The sequence below is a fragment of the Bos indicus genome, chromosome 13, assembly GCF_029378745.1.
Source record: "Bos indicus isolate NIAB-ARS_2022 breed Sahiwal x Tharparkar chromosome 13, NIAB-ARS_B.indTharparkar_mat_pri_1.0, whole genome shotgun sequence".
Taxonomy (NCBI): Eukaryota; Metazoa; Chordata; class Mammalia; order Artiodactyla; family Bovidae; genus Bos; species Bos indicus.
Window position 1 is genome coordinate 40,051,522 of NC_091772.1, and position 17,307 is coordinate 40,068,828.

Here is a 17,307-nt window from a genome sequence, read left to right on the forward strand (position 1 = left end):
AGCTCCCTCGTTAATATAAAAAATTTGAGCTTCTATCATCGGAAGAGCTAATTTCTATTAGTCAGATGCCATAAATGTATGAAATACAAATGATTAATAAAACCACAACATGATACCATTGCCTACCTAGCAGAGACAAAGTGTCAGCCAGGGTGTAGAGCAGCTGCAGTTCTCAGCACAGTCACCCTGGAAAATTACTGCGTGTTCACTCCTAAGCACAACACACGCGTTCCAGCAACTCCATCACTAGGTGTACATCCAACAGAACGGCATACATATGAGAACCAGAAGGACACGCTGGGCGATTCTGTACACTATAAAGTCCAACAGCCAAAAACAAGTGTCTGCTGTGACAAGACAGTGGTCACCCCCGGGTCTGTGTGGAGGCTACACACACGGGGGCTCCTGGAATGCCAGGATGTTCCGTTTCTAGAATCGGGAGCCCATTTCACCGGTGTGCCCACTTGGTGAAACTCCAAAATTCACTTAGGATTGATGGATGCAGTTTTTTGGATGCATAGGATACTTTAGCAGAAAAAGTTTCCTTTAAAAAAAAAAATAAAGGATTATCCAGTAAATGTATGTATCACGTTAACTATAAAGTGATTTTTATGTTGGTGAAGCAATTTTGAGAGAGATGGTTTAAGAAAAGGAATGCTAAACATGAATTTAAATGACTGCAGCTACTTTAGTGCCTTAAGCCAAGCCTCGTCTAGGTTTATAAGTCATAGTGATGACAGAAATATCTACTTCATCTGAACATAGTTACTAAAATCTTTGACCATTCAAGAAACCATTTAAAAGTACAAAATACTTTTTTAGCAGAATTTCAACTATGGTTAAGTGGCTTTTTTGGTTTTAACTGAATGCATTTTAAAATAAGGCAACAAAGCAATCTGTTAATGACTTAAGAAATCTTCTTCATTTTTTGATGTGGGCCTTTTTTAAAAAAAGTCTTTACTGAATTTGTTATATTGCTGTTTTATGGGTTGGTATGTTTCTTTGGCCCCTAAGACAGGAGGCATCTTAGCTGCCCAGAACAGGGATTGAACCTGCACCCTCTGCATTGAGAGGCAAAGTCTTAACCACTGGACTGCCAGGGAAATGCCTAGAAATTTTTTTAAAATTATTTTTAAGTTTAATTACTACAAAAATAAGCAAAGGAATTGCCCCTACCTCACAGTAATCATTCAATTGTGTGTGTGTGTGCTAAGTCATTTCAGTCATGTCTAGCTCTTTGTGATTCCATGGACTGTGGCCCACCAGGCTCCTCTGTCCATGGGATTCTCCAGACAAAGAATACTGGAGTGGGTTGCCATATCCTCCTCCAGGGGATCTTCTTGACCCAGGGATTGAACCTGTATCTCTTAGGTCCCCTGCACTGGCAGGCGAGTTCTTTACCATTAGCGCCACCTGCGGAGCCCTATTCAATGGACACACAAGTAATAGATGGATGGATATAATAGACGGATGGATAGATAAGGCTTCCATAGGGAGAGCTGTAAGGCCTGTTTGGAAGGAGAGTACCAAGGGTCCAGAGTAAATACCACACCTAGTCAGTGGTAGGGGGTGAAATTCCACTGTCTTAGGTATCATAAAAATGATGCTGCTGATTAATTTGATGTAATATATTGTATTGCCTTAATTTATTTCTGAAGATCTTTGAAAGCAAAGAGAAGACTGGTATCCTTGTACTTTTTCTTCCCCTGATAAATAGATTTTGGCCAACTAAGGCTGTAGATATTCCTACAATAAAGATTCTTTTCAAAACGAAGCAGGTATGGACCATGTTCCATAAACACTGGGGGAGCCTGAGCAAACTGCAGTTGTTTAACGCTGACAATCAGGTAAAATGCCTGCATTGTGCCTGGGATAATCACTGCCTGTCTGCCAAGACGTTTCAGTCGTGTCTGACTCTTTGTGACCCTATGGACTGTAGCTGGCCAGGCTCCTCTGTCCATGTGATTCTCCAGGCAAGAATACTAGAGCGAGTAGCCATGCCCTCCTCCAGGGGATCTTCCTGACCCAGGGATCGAATCCAGGTCTCCCGCACTGCAGGCGGATTCTTTACTGTCTGAGCCACCAGGGAAGCCCAGGTAATCACAGCTTCTCTGTAATTACAATTATTCTGTGAACATTCCTGAAGTCATTCATTTCTTTTAAAATGTTGAACCCCCATAAATCCTTGTCCAAAGGGCACAAATAAGTACAGGAATGCCTAAGAAGAGCCAACTCATTAGAAAAGACCCTGATGCTGGGAAAGACTGAAGGCAGGAGGAGAAGGGGACAACAGAGGAAGAGATGGTAGGATGGCATCACCAACTTGATGGACACGAGTTTGAGCAAACTCCAGGAGCTGGTGAAGGACAGGGAAGCCTGGCATGCTGCAGTCCATGGGGTCGCAAAGAGTCAGACACAACTGAGCAACTGAACAACAGCGACCTGTTTGGAGGACTGTCTGAGTCTCCAGTCCAGACCCTGTACCCCAAGGCCCAGGGTGGCGGGGGGACTCACCCTGTAGATGTAATCCAGTAAGGGGGCCCGGGCCGGGGCCTGTTCGTCCAGGGCCGCCGTGGACACGGGGTGGAGGAGGGTTCCTGCCGGCAGCGCCATGCACCAGTCCAGGAGGCAGAGCAACAAGGACACGAGGAACTGGAGGAGGAAGCAAACCAGAGCCTCACCCTGCAGCCTCACAGATTCCACCACTGTGTGTCGTTACAGGAAACAGAACCTTCCAGCACCACGGCCGTTCTTCAGGGACACAGGGGTGAAGGAGGCTTTCACACAGAGAGGCCAGGGCCAGTCCGAACAGGGGAGGTTATAAAGCCCTGCGTGTGACAGCATCTGCCACCTAAGCCACGTCTTTAAAAAAACAAATTCTGGGGAGAACCTAGCAGATGGGCCACTTACCTTCTTGTCTGTCTCCACCGAGGAGTACTCTGCACTTGGTAACAGAAAAGCAATTGTGGCCACAAGGATCTGCAGAGAAGACAAATTCCCAATCAGACAGACCATGGTACGGCCCTGGGAGCCGCCAGGTAAGAGGTCCGGGATGGCCTTGCCACCACACCCAGCCAAGGGGCCAGCTCCTGGAGGAAGATGACACAGGTCAAGAGTCACCTCAGTGACCTGCATGACCTGAAGACCGGAGAGGGTGATGGCTGCAATTGTCTCCCCTCTGCTGGTGGGGAGATCAGGGCCCAGAGGAAGGAGTGGTTCTGTCTGTGGTCACATGATTTCCAGCATCAGCCTCCACCCTTCTCGTGATGAAAGCAATAAATACTTCCAAAGGTAATTATGAACATCCGCCCATTTACTTTTCTTATAACATACCCCAGATTTCCACCGACCTGCGCTGCTGGGGTGAGTGAGTGAAAGTCGCTCAGTTGTGTCCAACTTTTTGTGATCCCATGGACTGTATAGTCTATGGGATTCTCCAGGCCAGAATACTGGAGTGGGTAGCCCTTCCCTTCTCCAGGGGATCTTCCCAACCCAGGGATCGAACCTAGGTCTTTCACCTTGCAGGCAGATTCTTTATCAGCTGAGCCACGGTAGTAGCACCTATTTCATTTTCAAAGGCATCCCCATTTAGATGATAAATTACACGGTTGTTCTAAAGCCCAACTTTACATATGGCAGCATCTCACATTCCTAAAATCCAAAGCTCTGTTTCACTCTGGGTCCCCTGAGGTCAAAGATCACCTTTGATTTCTGATGTATCTGAGAGAACAAAGTGACCTCATGGGTGACATTTGTTCAGGGTTAAGAAAAAGTAAATCACCTTACTTCCTTTCTCTCCACCGGGTGTGTATGGAACAAGGGCTTGTTTAAAGAAGGGATGAGCCTTAGCACCCAGCTCGTGCAGGGTGAGGGTACCTACTTCCTGCAAGATAGCACCCTCTCATGCCACTGACCTCCAGGGTCTCATTGTTGAAGGCATTCTTCCTGTTCCTTCTGCCCCTCTCCTCCACCAGTGACCCACTCCCCCCATCCCACCCCAAGGGTACGACAGTGGTAAGCTCATTACAGCTGGGCAATCACACTGGTGGCAGAACGCACAGCCCAGGCCTTCACTCTGGGAAAGCCCCCCTCCCCCAGCCCCCGCACACAGGGCATCACGACCAGCTGCCTACTCCTTGTTGGCACCATCCAAATTACTCTGGATGAATGAAGCCCAGTCGACAAAAGGTCTCTTTGTTGTGGTCGTGTCTGCCTTTCAAACTCCCCAAGTGTGAGCCTGCCCTGGAACACTGGTGGCTTCTTACTCGGTGCCTGAAATCGCAGCTGAGAAGGGCCAGCGTAATTTACTCTGAAAATGGGTGACTCACATGGCAGTTTAACAGTCGGTGCTCCAACAATTATTGGAGTATCTAGAATTCATTAAATATCAAATATAATAAAAAGAGGAAACGCTGATGTTTGAGCATTATGGCGGAAGAAAAGACTTACTTCTGCAATTTTCCGAGGCAAGGAGGTTTCAAACATCTGAAGCTTTTCCCAGTAGGAGACTAGCAGCTGAAGCACGTCACAGGCTACCTGGGCCACAATTTTGTTAGGAAACTAGAAAAGGAAACAAAACCCCACACTAAATAACCTCACTTCACATGTGCGGCATTCCTAAAGGAGGACACGACGAGGATTTCTTTTCAGTTCCCTCTGGGGACCCATGTCCTTGTTCTGCATTAAATATCTGAAAAGTGTATCTTATCACCAGTTTGTACATGGTCACCACCCTGTTAACTGCCTTCTGTCTACACGAGTTGTGTTAATCTACATAACACTCTGCAGAAACGTTTAATCATTTGGAAATTAAAACCATAAATTCAACTGCCTTATCCAGATCACACAAACGATAGTTTTGACGACTGGAGGAAATTGAAATGTAGTACGTTATTGAGTAGCCCCGGTGTGCTGAACCTCTTACAAGAATTTTTCTCATTTTCACCTTGATAACTCTTCATTAACAACTCCGTAAGGTGGATGTTATCTTCATTTTACACTTGGAGAAACAAGGATTGATCAAAAGACTTTCTGTCCTATGAAATTAAGCTTAACCTGCACAGATAGCATTCTAAGAAATGTGAAAAATGTGGAAGTAGGAGGACGTAATCCAAAGTTATGGCAAATTCAATTATTGAGTCTGTTTTCTGTGTCTGGCAGGTGTTCACAGTTCTCTAGATATCTCAGTCTCTCAGGAGATGGCAGAGTGAAGGGGCAATTCCCGCAGGGCCCATGGACTGGGGGTGCGTGGGAGGTATGAGGACCCCTATAGCTCCTTCCCTGGTCAGACCCTGGGCTGCACGGTAGCCACACCCCATGAGCCAGGGCAGAAAGATTCGTCACTAAATCTGTGTCCTGTCCAGGGAGACCTTTGGATTTGCCTCTCAGCTACTTCCAAGCCAGGAGTGCCCGGCTGCACAAAGCAGACATCAGCTGACCAGAGGGCCACAGAAATAACCAGAGAAGTCAAGCACCTCAGTGACAAAGCACAGGATGAGAAGGGAAAGGTGACCGGCTCAGCTTCTGCACAACAGGTACTGACTGCCCTCTCCTGACAGGCACAAGAAAACTTGGTTGAGAGCACCTGGCCCCAAGTGGCTCCATGGCCTCCTCTGGCCACCCAGGCCTCCCGCCACCTGACCCTCACGGCCTCTGTCCACTCCTCAGATACTCTGGCTTATTTCTGCCCCAGGGCCTTTGCACCTGCTCCTTGCTCTGTCCAGGACACTGGGCCCCCAGGTCTGCATTTGGCAGGTGCTGCCATGTCTTACAGGTCACAGCCAGAGATGTCATCTCCCCACGAGGCCACCAAGCCCACCCCTTCCAGCTCTTCTGTTTCCTCTTCCTCCCCCACAGAAACTTCTATACAGCCTTAAGGGCTAAGAGCCAATCCTTTCTGTGTGTTTGCTAGTTCTTCTGTGTGTCTATCGTCCTGCATCTTGGTCTCCATCATATTCCTAATGCGCCACACAGCCCCATGCGGGGTCTGAGGGCGCAATGGAACATGGGGAGAGTAGGCCCTGGGGCGGCCCTGTTGCCTCCCACTGGGCAAGTCACACGGTAGAAACACAACGCAGGCATGGCTGTCATCTCAGCCAGAGACAGATAAGGTGACGACGGCGAAGTGAGGGACATGGCAGACAAGACAAGCTATGAGTGCAAAGAAGTGTGAGAGACGGGGGGCGGACAGCAGAGAGAAGCCGCTGAGGGGTGCTCTACTGAGCTGAGTAGGGATAAGCGGGACAGTTTCCTTCCAGGCGGCAGGCCCAGGATGCCAGGCACTAAGGTTACGGGGGCCTTCGAGGGGGATGGTGTTGCCAGTAGGCGGAGGGCGGCGGGACATGGGGATGAAATGCATCCCTGACCCTCTCATCAGCACGTGGTCACGGGTGCCCAGCCCTGGGCCAGTTTTCCCGAAGCTCAGGCGGCAGATGGCCAGAAGGCAGCCACCTGAGGGAAGCAGCCATTGGCAGCCCCGCCCAGGACCCTCACAGAATGTTCCATGTGGCTTTCAGAGAAAGAATTTTTGCATCAAAACTCTCTGTATCATAGAGGGAAATAGGGATGTTGCTAATTCAACCTACAACAGGTTGACTATCTGAGGCACTCGATGTCAAATACACACGATGAACTGGCAGTACCTTCAAAGTGACACCAATGACGTTGACGGCCTCTTGCAGCTGGGGGTGGCCAGTGCCTTGTGCCAGCTCCTCACAGATCCAGATCCCGAGGGAGCAGATAGCAATGCACCTTTTGGAAAAGATGAAAAAGGAAGAAAACCCTTGTGAAGAGATGCATTTTCTTGGTATTTGTCAATGACAAGATATTTTAAACCTTGTTTACAAAGTCACAAAAGTTGTAGCTACATTAACAAAAGGTCTTCTTGAGAAAAAAGATAAGGTACCCTCAACAGACTGGTTTTCCAGTTAGTAATTAAATACTTAATGAAATACACGGTGTATTTTCTGTGAATCGTCACAGCACATTACCACTTATTTTTGCTGAAACTAATTTTTGTATCACATTTTATTGTTTCAGAATATTTTTGAGGAAGAATCAAAAACATGAATCTTAGAAAACTGTTGGAAATTGAGTTTATAATTACTTTCCATACAATAAAATACACAACACCTACCACAAACAGGAGACAAATCCTGTATTTCATCGTAAAGAATACCTGAGCACAACTTTCAAAGTTAAGTTTCACTGTTACTTCTCTTAAACAATGTGTTAAGACACTATATTCTTTAAGTTGCATAGTCCTTTAAAAATTACCTTTCTCAATTATAAACAAGACTGGGCAATAATTCTCTTTGGAATTGATACGGGCCACTCTCTTGGGTGCCCAGGAGGCCGACAACTCTTTTGGGGCTTCCCTGGTGGCTCAGAGGTTAAATCATCTGCCTGCAATGCGGGAGACCTGGGTTCGATCCCTGAGTCGGGAAGATGTTCTGGAGAAGGAAATGGCAATCCACTCCAGTATTCTTGCCTGGAGAATCCCATGGGCGGAGGAGCCTGCTGGGCTACAGTCATGGGGTCACAGAGTCGGACACGACTTCATTTTCACTATCTTTTACAATGATCAAAAAGTCATATTTCTCTTAATGTTTCCTGAAGGCACATATATGAAATTTAAATGCTTGAGCCAACACCTGCCCCCCGCCCCCCGCCCAACCTGCTCACTTTCTGAACAAAAAGGGGCTCCAAACCTCTACTTGGAACCAGAAGCTTGCTGGAATGCGTGTATGCTGCTCTCTGCAGTAAGAGGCCACACCCAGTGCCAATCAAATCCGACACAGTACCTGGACCTGCATACTGAGTGCTCTTGAGTGCTCAAAATAATTCAGCAATTAAAATCCATCTATTTTGATGTTTTAAAACCACTGCACTTCACTAGCTTCTCACCTCTTCTGATCAGAATGACTAAGTGCTTCAGAACAAATGAATTAAAATATCCCTTGACAAACATGTCACCTTCTGCTGCTGGGTAACAGCTGTGCTTTTCCATTGGTTACAAGGTGTGTGCTGGGCCTTTCTTGGTTCTCAGGTGCCAGCATTAGACAGGAGCTCCATGCTTTCCTGATGATCTAGAACTGTCTACATCTCTTTCTCCTCCTGCCTAATTCCTACACCTATTCTCAGTCTGGAAACTGTACTTTGCATCTCACTTGCAGCCTTCCCCAGGTATTCTACATTCTACCCCAAGCCTCTTTATCTTCCCTTGGCCTAACTCAGACTCTGATTGTTCAACTCCCTACAATCTATACAACTTGGAATTATGCCCCACATCATATTTTTACCCTTTTAAGAGCTGTTTTTCTTTTGCATGCATGTGTGTACATATATATGTGTGTGTGTGTGTATTCTTTTTTTTAATGACCCATTAACCTACTTGTTAAATGTAATTTGCTAAGAGCAGAGATCTCTCATTTCTAGGAACACCTGCATTTCTCTGTAACTATTAGCCTTGCACCATGGAGAACACAGTGACCCGTAAAATGGTTTTATAACCTAAGCAACACCCACCTGCCTTGAGTTCTAAGCCACACTCATTTTTAACAGCTCTTTCTGATCTTTTCTTGCTTTGAGATCCATCATTTAGCATCCCCATTTAGCATCTTCCTGTTCTTTTACACTCGTAGTGACTCCGCATGTTCTCTGTATCGTGAGGATGTCCTTTGTGATTGTGAAGATTTGTCTACCGAGACTTTTTTTAAGCTAACGGCAGTATCATCTTACTTACAATCTGTATTCCAATACACTCTCTTAATACTGTTTGCTATCATGCCATCTCATCCCACTCTGATTTATATAATGAAACTTACTATTTTTCTTAACTTTTCTGAATTACTATCACCCACAATTACAACTGTATTTTCTCTTAATTCTCCTCCATTTATTTGAAATCTTGCTCATATTTTTAGTCTGCTTCCTTCTCTACACTTATATGGCTCTAATTTCACTGCCTAACTCCTTTTACACACAACTAAGAAAGACTGGAGATGGCAAGAGTGAATATCAACATTTTAGTAATCAGTGAACTAAAATGGATTGGAATGGGTGAATTTAACTCAGATGACCATTATATCTACTACTGTGGGCAAGAATCCCTTAGAAGAAATGGAGTAGCCATAATAGTCAACAAAATGGTCCAAAATGCAGTACTCGGATGCAATGTCAAAAACGACAGAATGATCTCTGTTCATTTCCAAGGTAAACCGTTCAACATCAGAGTAATCCAAGTCTATGCCCCAACCAGTAATGCTGAAGAAGCTGAAGTTGAATAGTTCTATAAAGACCTACAAGATCTTCTAGAACTAACACCCAAAAAAGATGTCCTTTTCATTATAGGGGACTACAATGCAACTGGAGAAGGCAATAGCCCCCCACTCCAGTACTCTTGCCTGAAAAATCCCATGGACAGAGGAGCCTGGTAGGCTGCAGTCCATGGGGTTGCTAAGAGTAGGACATGACTGAGAGACTTCACTTTCACTTTTCACTTTCATGCATTGGAGAAGGAAATGGCAACCCACTCCAGTGTTCTTGCCTAGAGAATCCTAGGGACAGGGGAGCCTGGTGGGCTGCCGTCTATGGGGTCGCACAGAGTTGGACACAACTGAAGCGACTTAGCAGCAGCAGCAGCACAATGCAAAAGTAGTAAGTCAAGAAACACCTGGAGTAACAGGCAAATTTGGCCTTGGAGTACAAAATGAAGCAGGGCAAAGGCTAACAGAGTTTTGCCAAGAGAACGCACTGGTCATAGCAAACACCCTTTTCCAACAACACAAGAGAAGACTCTACACATGGATATCACCAGATGGCCAATACCAAAATCAGATTGATTATATTCTTTGTAGCCAAAGATGGAGAAGCTCTATACAGTCAGCAAAAATAAGACTGGGAGCCAACTGTGGCTCAGATCATGAACTCCTATTGCCAAATTCATACTTAAATTGAAGAAAGTAGAGAAAAACCATTAGACCATTCAGGTTTGACCTAAATCAAATCCCTTATGATTATACAGTGGAAGTGAGAAATAGATTCAAGGGATTAGATCTGATAGAGTGCCTGAAGAACTATGGACAGAGATTCATGACATTGTACAGGAGGCAGTAATCAAGACCATCCCCAAGAAAAACAAATGCAAAAAGGCAAAATGGTTGTCTGAGAAGGCCTTACAAATAGCTGAGAAAAGAAGAGAAGCAAAAGGCAAAGGAGAAAAGGAAAGATATACCCATTTGAATGCAGAGTTCCAGAGAATAGCAAGGAGAGGTAAGAAAGCCTTCTTCAGTGAAAGAAATAGAGGAAAACAACAGAATGGGAAAGACTAGGGAGCTCTTCAAGAAAATTAGAGATACCAGGGAAACATTTCATGCAAAGATGGGCACAATAAAGCACAGAAATGATATGGACCTAACAGAAGCAGAAAATATTAAGAAGAGGAGGCAAGAATACACAGAAGAACTATACAAAAAAGATCTTCATGACCCAGATAACCATGATGGTGTTATCAGTCACCTAGAGCCAGACATCCTGGAATGTGAAGTCAAGTGGGCCTTAGGAAGCATTACTACGAACAAAGCTAGTGGAGGTGAAGAAATTCCAGTTGAGCTATTTCAAATCCTAAAAGCTGATGCTGTGAAAGTGCGGCACTCAATATGTCAACAAATTTGAAAAAACTCAGCAGTGGCCACAGGACTGGAAAAGGTCAGTTTTCATTTCAATCCCAAAGAAAAGCAATGCCAAAGAATGTTTAAACTACTGCATAATTGCACTCATCTCACATGCTAGAAAGCAATGTTCAAAATTCTCCAAGCCAGCTTCAGCAGTACAAGAACCGTGAACTTCCAGATGTTCAAGCTTGATTTAGAAAAGGCAGAGGAACCAGAGTTCAAATTGCCAACATCTGTCAGATCATCGAAAAAGCAAGAGTTACAGAAAAACATCTACTTCTGCTTTATTGACTAAGCCAAAACCTTTGGATGTGTGAATCACAACAAATTGTGGAAAATTCTTCAAGAGATGGGAATACCAGACCACCTGACCTGCCTCCTGAGAAATCTGTATGCAGGTCAGGAAGCAACAGTTAGAACTGGATATGGAACAACAGACTGGTTCCAAATTGGGAAAGGCATACGTCAAGGCTGTATATTATCATCTTGCTCATTTAACTTACATGCAGAGTAGATTAACTGAAATGCCGGGCTGGATGAAGCACAACCTGGAATCAAGATTGCCAGGAGAAATATCAATAATCTCAGATATGCAGATGACAATACCCTCATGGCAGAAAGCGAAGAAGAACTAAAGAGCCTCTTGATGAAAGTGAATGAGGAGAGTGAAAAAGTTGGCTTAAAACTCAACATTCAGAAAATGAAGATCACAGCATCCAGACCCAGGTCTCCCACATTGTAGACAGATGCTTTACTGTCTGAGCCATCAGGGAAGTCAGCCAGTCCCATCACTTCATGCCAAATAGATGGGGAAAAAATGGAAACAGTGAGAGACTTTATTTTTAGGGGCTCCCAAAACACTGCAGATGGTGACTGCAGCCATGAAATTAAAAGATGCTTACTCCTTGGAAGACAAGCTATGACTAACCTATACAGCATGTTAAAAAGCAGAGACATTACTTTGCTGACAAAGGTTCATCTAATCAAAGCTATGGTTTTTCCAGTAGTTATGGATGGATGTGAGAGTTGGACTATAAAGAAAGCTGCGCGCCGAAGAATTGATGCTTTTGAACTGTAGTGTTGGAGAAGACTCTTGAGAGTCCCTTGGATTGCAAGGAGATCCAGCCAGTCAATCCTAAAGGAAATCAGTCCTGAATATTCATTGGAAGGACTGATGCTGAAGCTAAGGCTCCAATACTTTGGCCACCTGATGTGAAGAACTGACTCATTTGAAAAGACCCTGATGCTGGGAAAGATTGAAGACGGGAGGAGAAGAGGACTATAGAAGATGAGATGGTTGGATGGCAATACCAATTCGATGGACATGAGTTTGAGTAAGCTCTGGTAGTTGGTGATGGACAGGGAAGCCTGGCATGCTGTAGTCCATGGGGTTGCAAAGAGTAGGACACGACTGAGCAACTGAACTGAACTGAAGAAAGACTGACCATATTATTCACATTTCTCTTCCACATTTAGCTTGACAGAAATTTGCCTTTCTATACTAAAGGGAAAGAGGGAAAGATGGTATTGTCAAGACTTGCTGAAGGTTTGAATGTAGCAGGTAAAGGAGAAATCAAGGATTTTCCCAAGCTTCTGGGCAGATGATGGTGACAAATACTGAGATGAAGCCTGAGACAGTGAGGCTCTGGTGAAGACAGCAGACTCAAGGCTTCAGTTATGGTTGTGTTCAATTTAGATGTATTGGGACACCCAAGTTGAGGTTCAAGCAGGCAGTTTCATACATAAACCTGAATATATAAGAGGCTAGAAGAAGGAGCCAGGAAAATGAATTCAGTATCATCGGCAAGCAGATGGTGAATGATGTTGGTGAATGATGTTGCTGAATGTCTCCTGGGACACAAAACCACTGCCAAGTAAGAATCGCTACCCTATACATACATTGTTTTTATAAGCTTTGGTTTTATTTTTCCATTTTCTTCCGTGTTAAAAATATCTGGGAATATACCCACATATTCACAATCTTGCTTTTTATTACACAGCAGGTGGCATAATCTTCTGTACTTTACACTTTTCACTTAATAATGGCACCTCTTAAAAAAAGTAATAAATGATTCCCCCCACATAATTCGTACTGTACTTCTTAGTCTAACAGTAAAATGGAAAGACAGTATTTTTTAACACTGAGTTCGCGTGAATGTGTAACTTAAAATTCTGAACGAGTTCACCTTTGCCGCAACATTTACCTTGCACACTCACTCGGTTCCTCTGTGGCATTCTTCAGTAAGATACTTATGAGGCAGTGCTAAAAACACAAAATGAAGGAAAGTAAAAACCTTGCTTAGTAGTTGACTTCCCACATGTTCTGCCCATATTTTAAGGCAGTCTGGGGCCATTAAAGGACTGAGGGGGGCAGAGCCCCCAGTCAAGGAAACCTGGGGAAGGACACAGAGGGCCTGGGGAAGCGGCATGGTGGTCTCAGATCGGGGAGGGGCTCCCCGGGATCTAAAGCCCACTAAAGAAGAGCGTTTCTGTGTGCACAACAAAAACTGAGCAGAGCAAATGATTCTTTCTGGGCTTCCCCAGTGGCTCAGAGGTAAAGATTCTGCCTGGAATGCAAGAGATCCAGGTTTGATCCCTAGGTCAGGAAGATCCCCTGGAGGAGGACATGGCAACCCACTCCAGCATTCTTGCCTGGAGAGTCCCATGGACAGAGGAGCCCTGAGGGCTGTAGTCCATGGGGTCGCAAAAGGTTGGACATGGCTAAAGTGACTGAGCACGCACACACGCATAGGAAAAAAAAAAATCTCAGTTTTCTTTTTACCTGGATTATATACTGTACACTGAACTACATATTATTCATGTGTACTATAGATACACAAATTGATTGATTTGAAAGCCATCTTTGATTGCCCCAAAGTCAGCTGAGGAAAAAAATCAGCTTTATTCTCCAAGGAATAATTTAGAACTTCAAATATTAGTAGTATTTAATCAGGCCAATAATGGGATTGAATATTTCAATTATTTCTTATAAATTCATTTGATGCACAAATACAGCCTAATTAAACTAATAAAATTATTAGAAAGAATGGTTCATTACAAAATTATGATCCACAGGGATGATAAACAGATCTAAGAAAAAATATCCACAGAACCTAACTCTCAGTTACAACTGTAGCACACTCTGCATCTAGCTCATTCAATCCCACAAAACTAGTATTCTAAAAAAAAAAACAACTATTGATACATATAAAGGACTGACAAAACTTTCAGGGATAAGCAGCAAGAGCTTAATAGTGGAAGAGGGAACCACAGAACCACACAGATCGAGTGAGAAGACGCTGACCTGAGATTCCGTCACGGCATCACGTACCTTGACATCTTCTGCTCCCGTGGCGACTTCAGCAACTTCAGGTACCGGCTGCCATAGGGGAATCTCGCGGTAGGTGTTCGGAAAGCAGACCAGAGACCCGAGAATGGTGAGGGCTTCCGAACGAGGTGCCTGCACACAGGAAAGGGGAATGAGACACACACTGGCCTTTTTGTTAGAAACGTTAGATAAGCGACAACATGTTTTACTTTTCCACGACTTACAGACAGCTCTGCTGGGGCAATGGTCTCGGGGATGAAGTCACTATATGTTTACTGTTTTACTGCATGTTTTAAATACAAAGATTTTAAACGACTACCAGCAAAATGTTCAGATTTGCTGAAGTCGGTCAGGGAGCTCACAGCTTCTTGTTACACGACCTCCAGAAGGCAAGACCCACACCAGTCACCATCCAGGCCTGGTATCACCTGACCCCTCACGGCAGGGGATGTGGCCAACAGCTCCCGTGCTCCGGAGAGCCCTTCCATCACTCAGACACCTTAGTGGATTGCAGAGGGGGCCTGACAGTCCCTGTGCTCGAACCCCTCATTTCTCAGGATCTGGACTCCGGAGTGCTGAGCCCAGTTCTTGGCCGTCTCCCTTCCTAGATCTACACTCACTTCTCCAGGACATACAGACTTGAGGTTTTAAATGCCTCCTCCACGTGGCTAACTCTCCACCACCACCTCTCTGTAGCCCAGGCTTCCTTCCTGAGTCCACATCTGTACACCCGACGACGTGTCTGCCGTCTCTGCTCGGGGTCCAGAAGGCACCTCACCCCAACAGGCTCGGCCTCGCCATGGGGTCCTGTGACTGCGTGACGCCACCTGCCTCCAGTATTGCCCTCTCCTCTGCTGCTCTTACTTTTCTCTTTTTTCATGTTAACAAAATTTCTAAATGCAAAAGTGGAAAAAAATGTGATATCCATGGACCCAACACCTAGACTCAAGATGTTACTACTCTTGCCTCATTCATTTCTTTTTCATTTTTCCATTTCAATATTTAAAATTTGTTTAAAACTTTCCACTTTTGGGACTTCCCTAGCTGTCCAGTGGTAAAGAATCTGCCTTCCACATAGAAGGAACATACCTCAACATAATAAAAGCCAAAATTATGATAAATCCAAAGAAAACACTATCCTCAATGGTGAAAAATGGAAAGCATTTCCCCTAAAGTCAGGAACAAGACAAGGGTGCCCACTCTCCCCACTACTATTCAACATAATTTTGGAATTTTTAGCCACAGCAATCAGAGAAGAAAAAGAAATAAAAGGAATCCAGATGGAAAAGAAGAAGTAAAACTCTCACTGTTTGCAGATGACATGATCCTTTACATAGAAAACCCGAAAGAAACCACCAGAAAATTACTAAAGCTAATCAATGAACATAGTAAAGTTACAGGTTATAAAATTAATACACAGATATCCCTTGCATTCCTATACACTAACAATGAGAAAACAGAAAGAGAAATTAAGGAGACAATCCCATCCACCATTGCAATGAAAAGAATAAAATACTTAGGAATAAATTTACCTAAAGAAACAAAAGACCTATATATAGAAAACTATAAAACATTGATGAAAGAAATCAAAGATGACACAAATAGAAGGAAAAATATACCATGTTCATGTATCAGAAGAATTCAATGTAGTGAAAATGAGTATACTACCCAAAGCAATCTATAGATTCAATGCAATCCCTATCAAGCTACCAATGGTATTTTTTATAGAACTAGAACAAATAATTTCACAGTTTGTATGGAAACACAAAAAAACCTTGAATAGCCAAAACAATCTTGAGAAAGAAGAATGGAACTGGAGGAATCAACCTGCCTGACCTCAGACTATACTACAAAGCTACAGTCATCAAGATAGTACAGTACTGACACAAAGACAAAAATATGGATCAATGGAAGAAAATAGAAAGCCCAGAGATAAATCCATGCACCTATGGACACCTTATCTTTGACAAAAGGGGCAAAAATATACAATGGAGAAAAGACAATCTCTTTAACAAGTGGTGCTGGGAAAACTGGTCAACCACTTGTAAAAGAATGAGACTAGAACACTTTCTAACACCATACACAAAAATAAACTCAAAATGGATTAAAGATCTAAATGTAAGACCAGAAACTATAAAACTCCTAGAGGAAAACACAGGCAGAACACTCTGACATAAATCAGAGCAAGATCCTCTATGACCCACCTCCCAGAGTAATGGAAATAAAAGCAAAAATAAACAAATGGGACCCAATTAAAATTAAAAACTTTGATACAATGAAGGAAACTATAAGCAAGGTGAAAAGAAAGCCTTCAGAATGGGAGAAAATAATAGCAAACGAAGCAACTGACAAACAATTAACCTCAAAAATATACAAGCAGCTCATGCAGCTCAATATCAGAAAAATAAACGACCCAATCAAAAAATGGGCCAAAGAACTAAACAGACATTTCTCCAAAGAAGACATACAGATGGCTAACAAACACTCATTATCAGAGAAATGCAAATCAAAACCACAATGAGGTACCATCTCACGCAGTCAGAATGGCTGCGATCCAAAAGTCTACAAACAATAAATGATGGAGAGGGTGTGGAGAAAAGGGAACCCTCTTACACTGTTGGTAGGAATGCAAACTAGTACAGCCTCTATGGAGAACAGTGTGGAGATTCCTTAAAAGACTGGAAATAGAACTTCCATATGACTTAGCAATCCCACTGCTGGGCATACACACTGAGGAAACCAGAATTGAAAGAGACCCATGTACCCCAGTGTTCATCACAGCACTGTTTACAATAGCTAGAGCATGGAAACAACCTAGATGTCCATCGGCAGACAAATGGATAAGAAAGTTGTGGTACATATAAACAATGGAATATTACTCAGCTATTAAGAAGAACACATTTGAGTCAGTTTTAATTAAGTGGATGAAACTGGAGCCTATTATGCAGAGTGAAGTAAGTCAGAAAGAAAAAAAACCAATACAGTATATTAACACATGTATATGGAATTTAGAAAGATGGTAACAACGACCCTATATTCGGGACAGCAAAAGAGACACTGATATAAAGAACAGACTTTTGGACTCTGCAGGAGAAGGTGACGGTGGGATGATTTGAGAGAATAGCATTGAAACCAGTATATTACCATATGTGAAACGGATGACCAGTCCAAGTTCGATGCATGAAACAGGGCACTCAAAGCCAGTGCACTGGACAACCCAGAGGGATGGGATAGGGAGAGGGGTTTGGGACCAGGGGACACATGTACACCCATGGCTGATTCATGTCAATGTATGGCAAAAATCAC

General features: G+C 43.8%; 1 protein-coding gene across 5 annotated transcripts in view; it reads right to left on the minus strand.

Moving 5' to 3' along the window:
* Nucleotides 1-17,307, minus strand: part of RALGAPA2 (Ral GTPase activating protein catalytic subunit alpha 2) — a 290,293-nt gene that overhangs the window by 109,553 nt on the left and 163,433 nt on the right. For all 5 annotated transcript variants that reach the window (XM_019973256.2, XM_070801052.1, XM_070801051.1 and 2 more), the window contains 6 exons: nt 14,005-14,133; nt 12,878-12,936; nt 6,642-6,750; nt 4,450-4,560; nt 2,911-2,979; nt 2,515-2,652 (listed from right to left, as the gene is read on the minus strand). In XM_019973256.2, the coding sequence (XP_019828815.2) occupies nt 2,515-2,652; nt 2,911-2,979; nt 4,450-4,560; nt 6,642-6,750; nt 12,878-12,936; nt 14,005-14,133 (615 nt within the window). The remainder of the gene's footprint in view (nt 1-2,514; nt 2,653-2,910; nt 2,980-4,449; nt 4,561-6,641; nt 6,751-12,877; nt 12,937-14,004; nt 14,134-17,307) is intronic.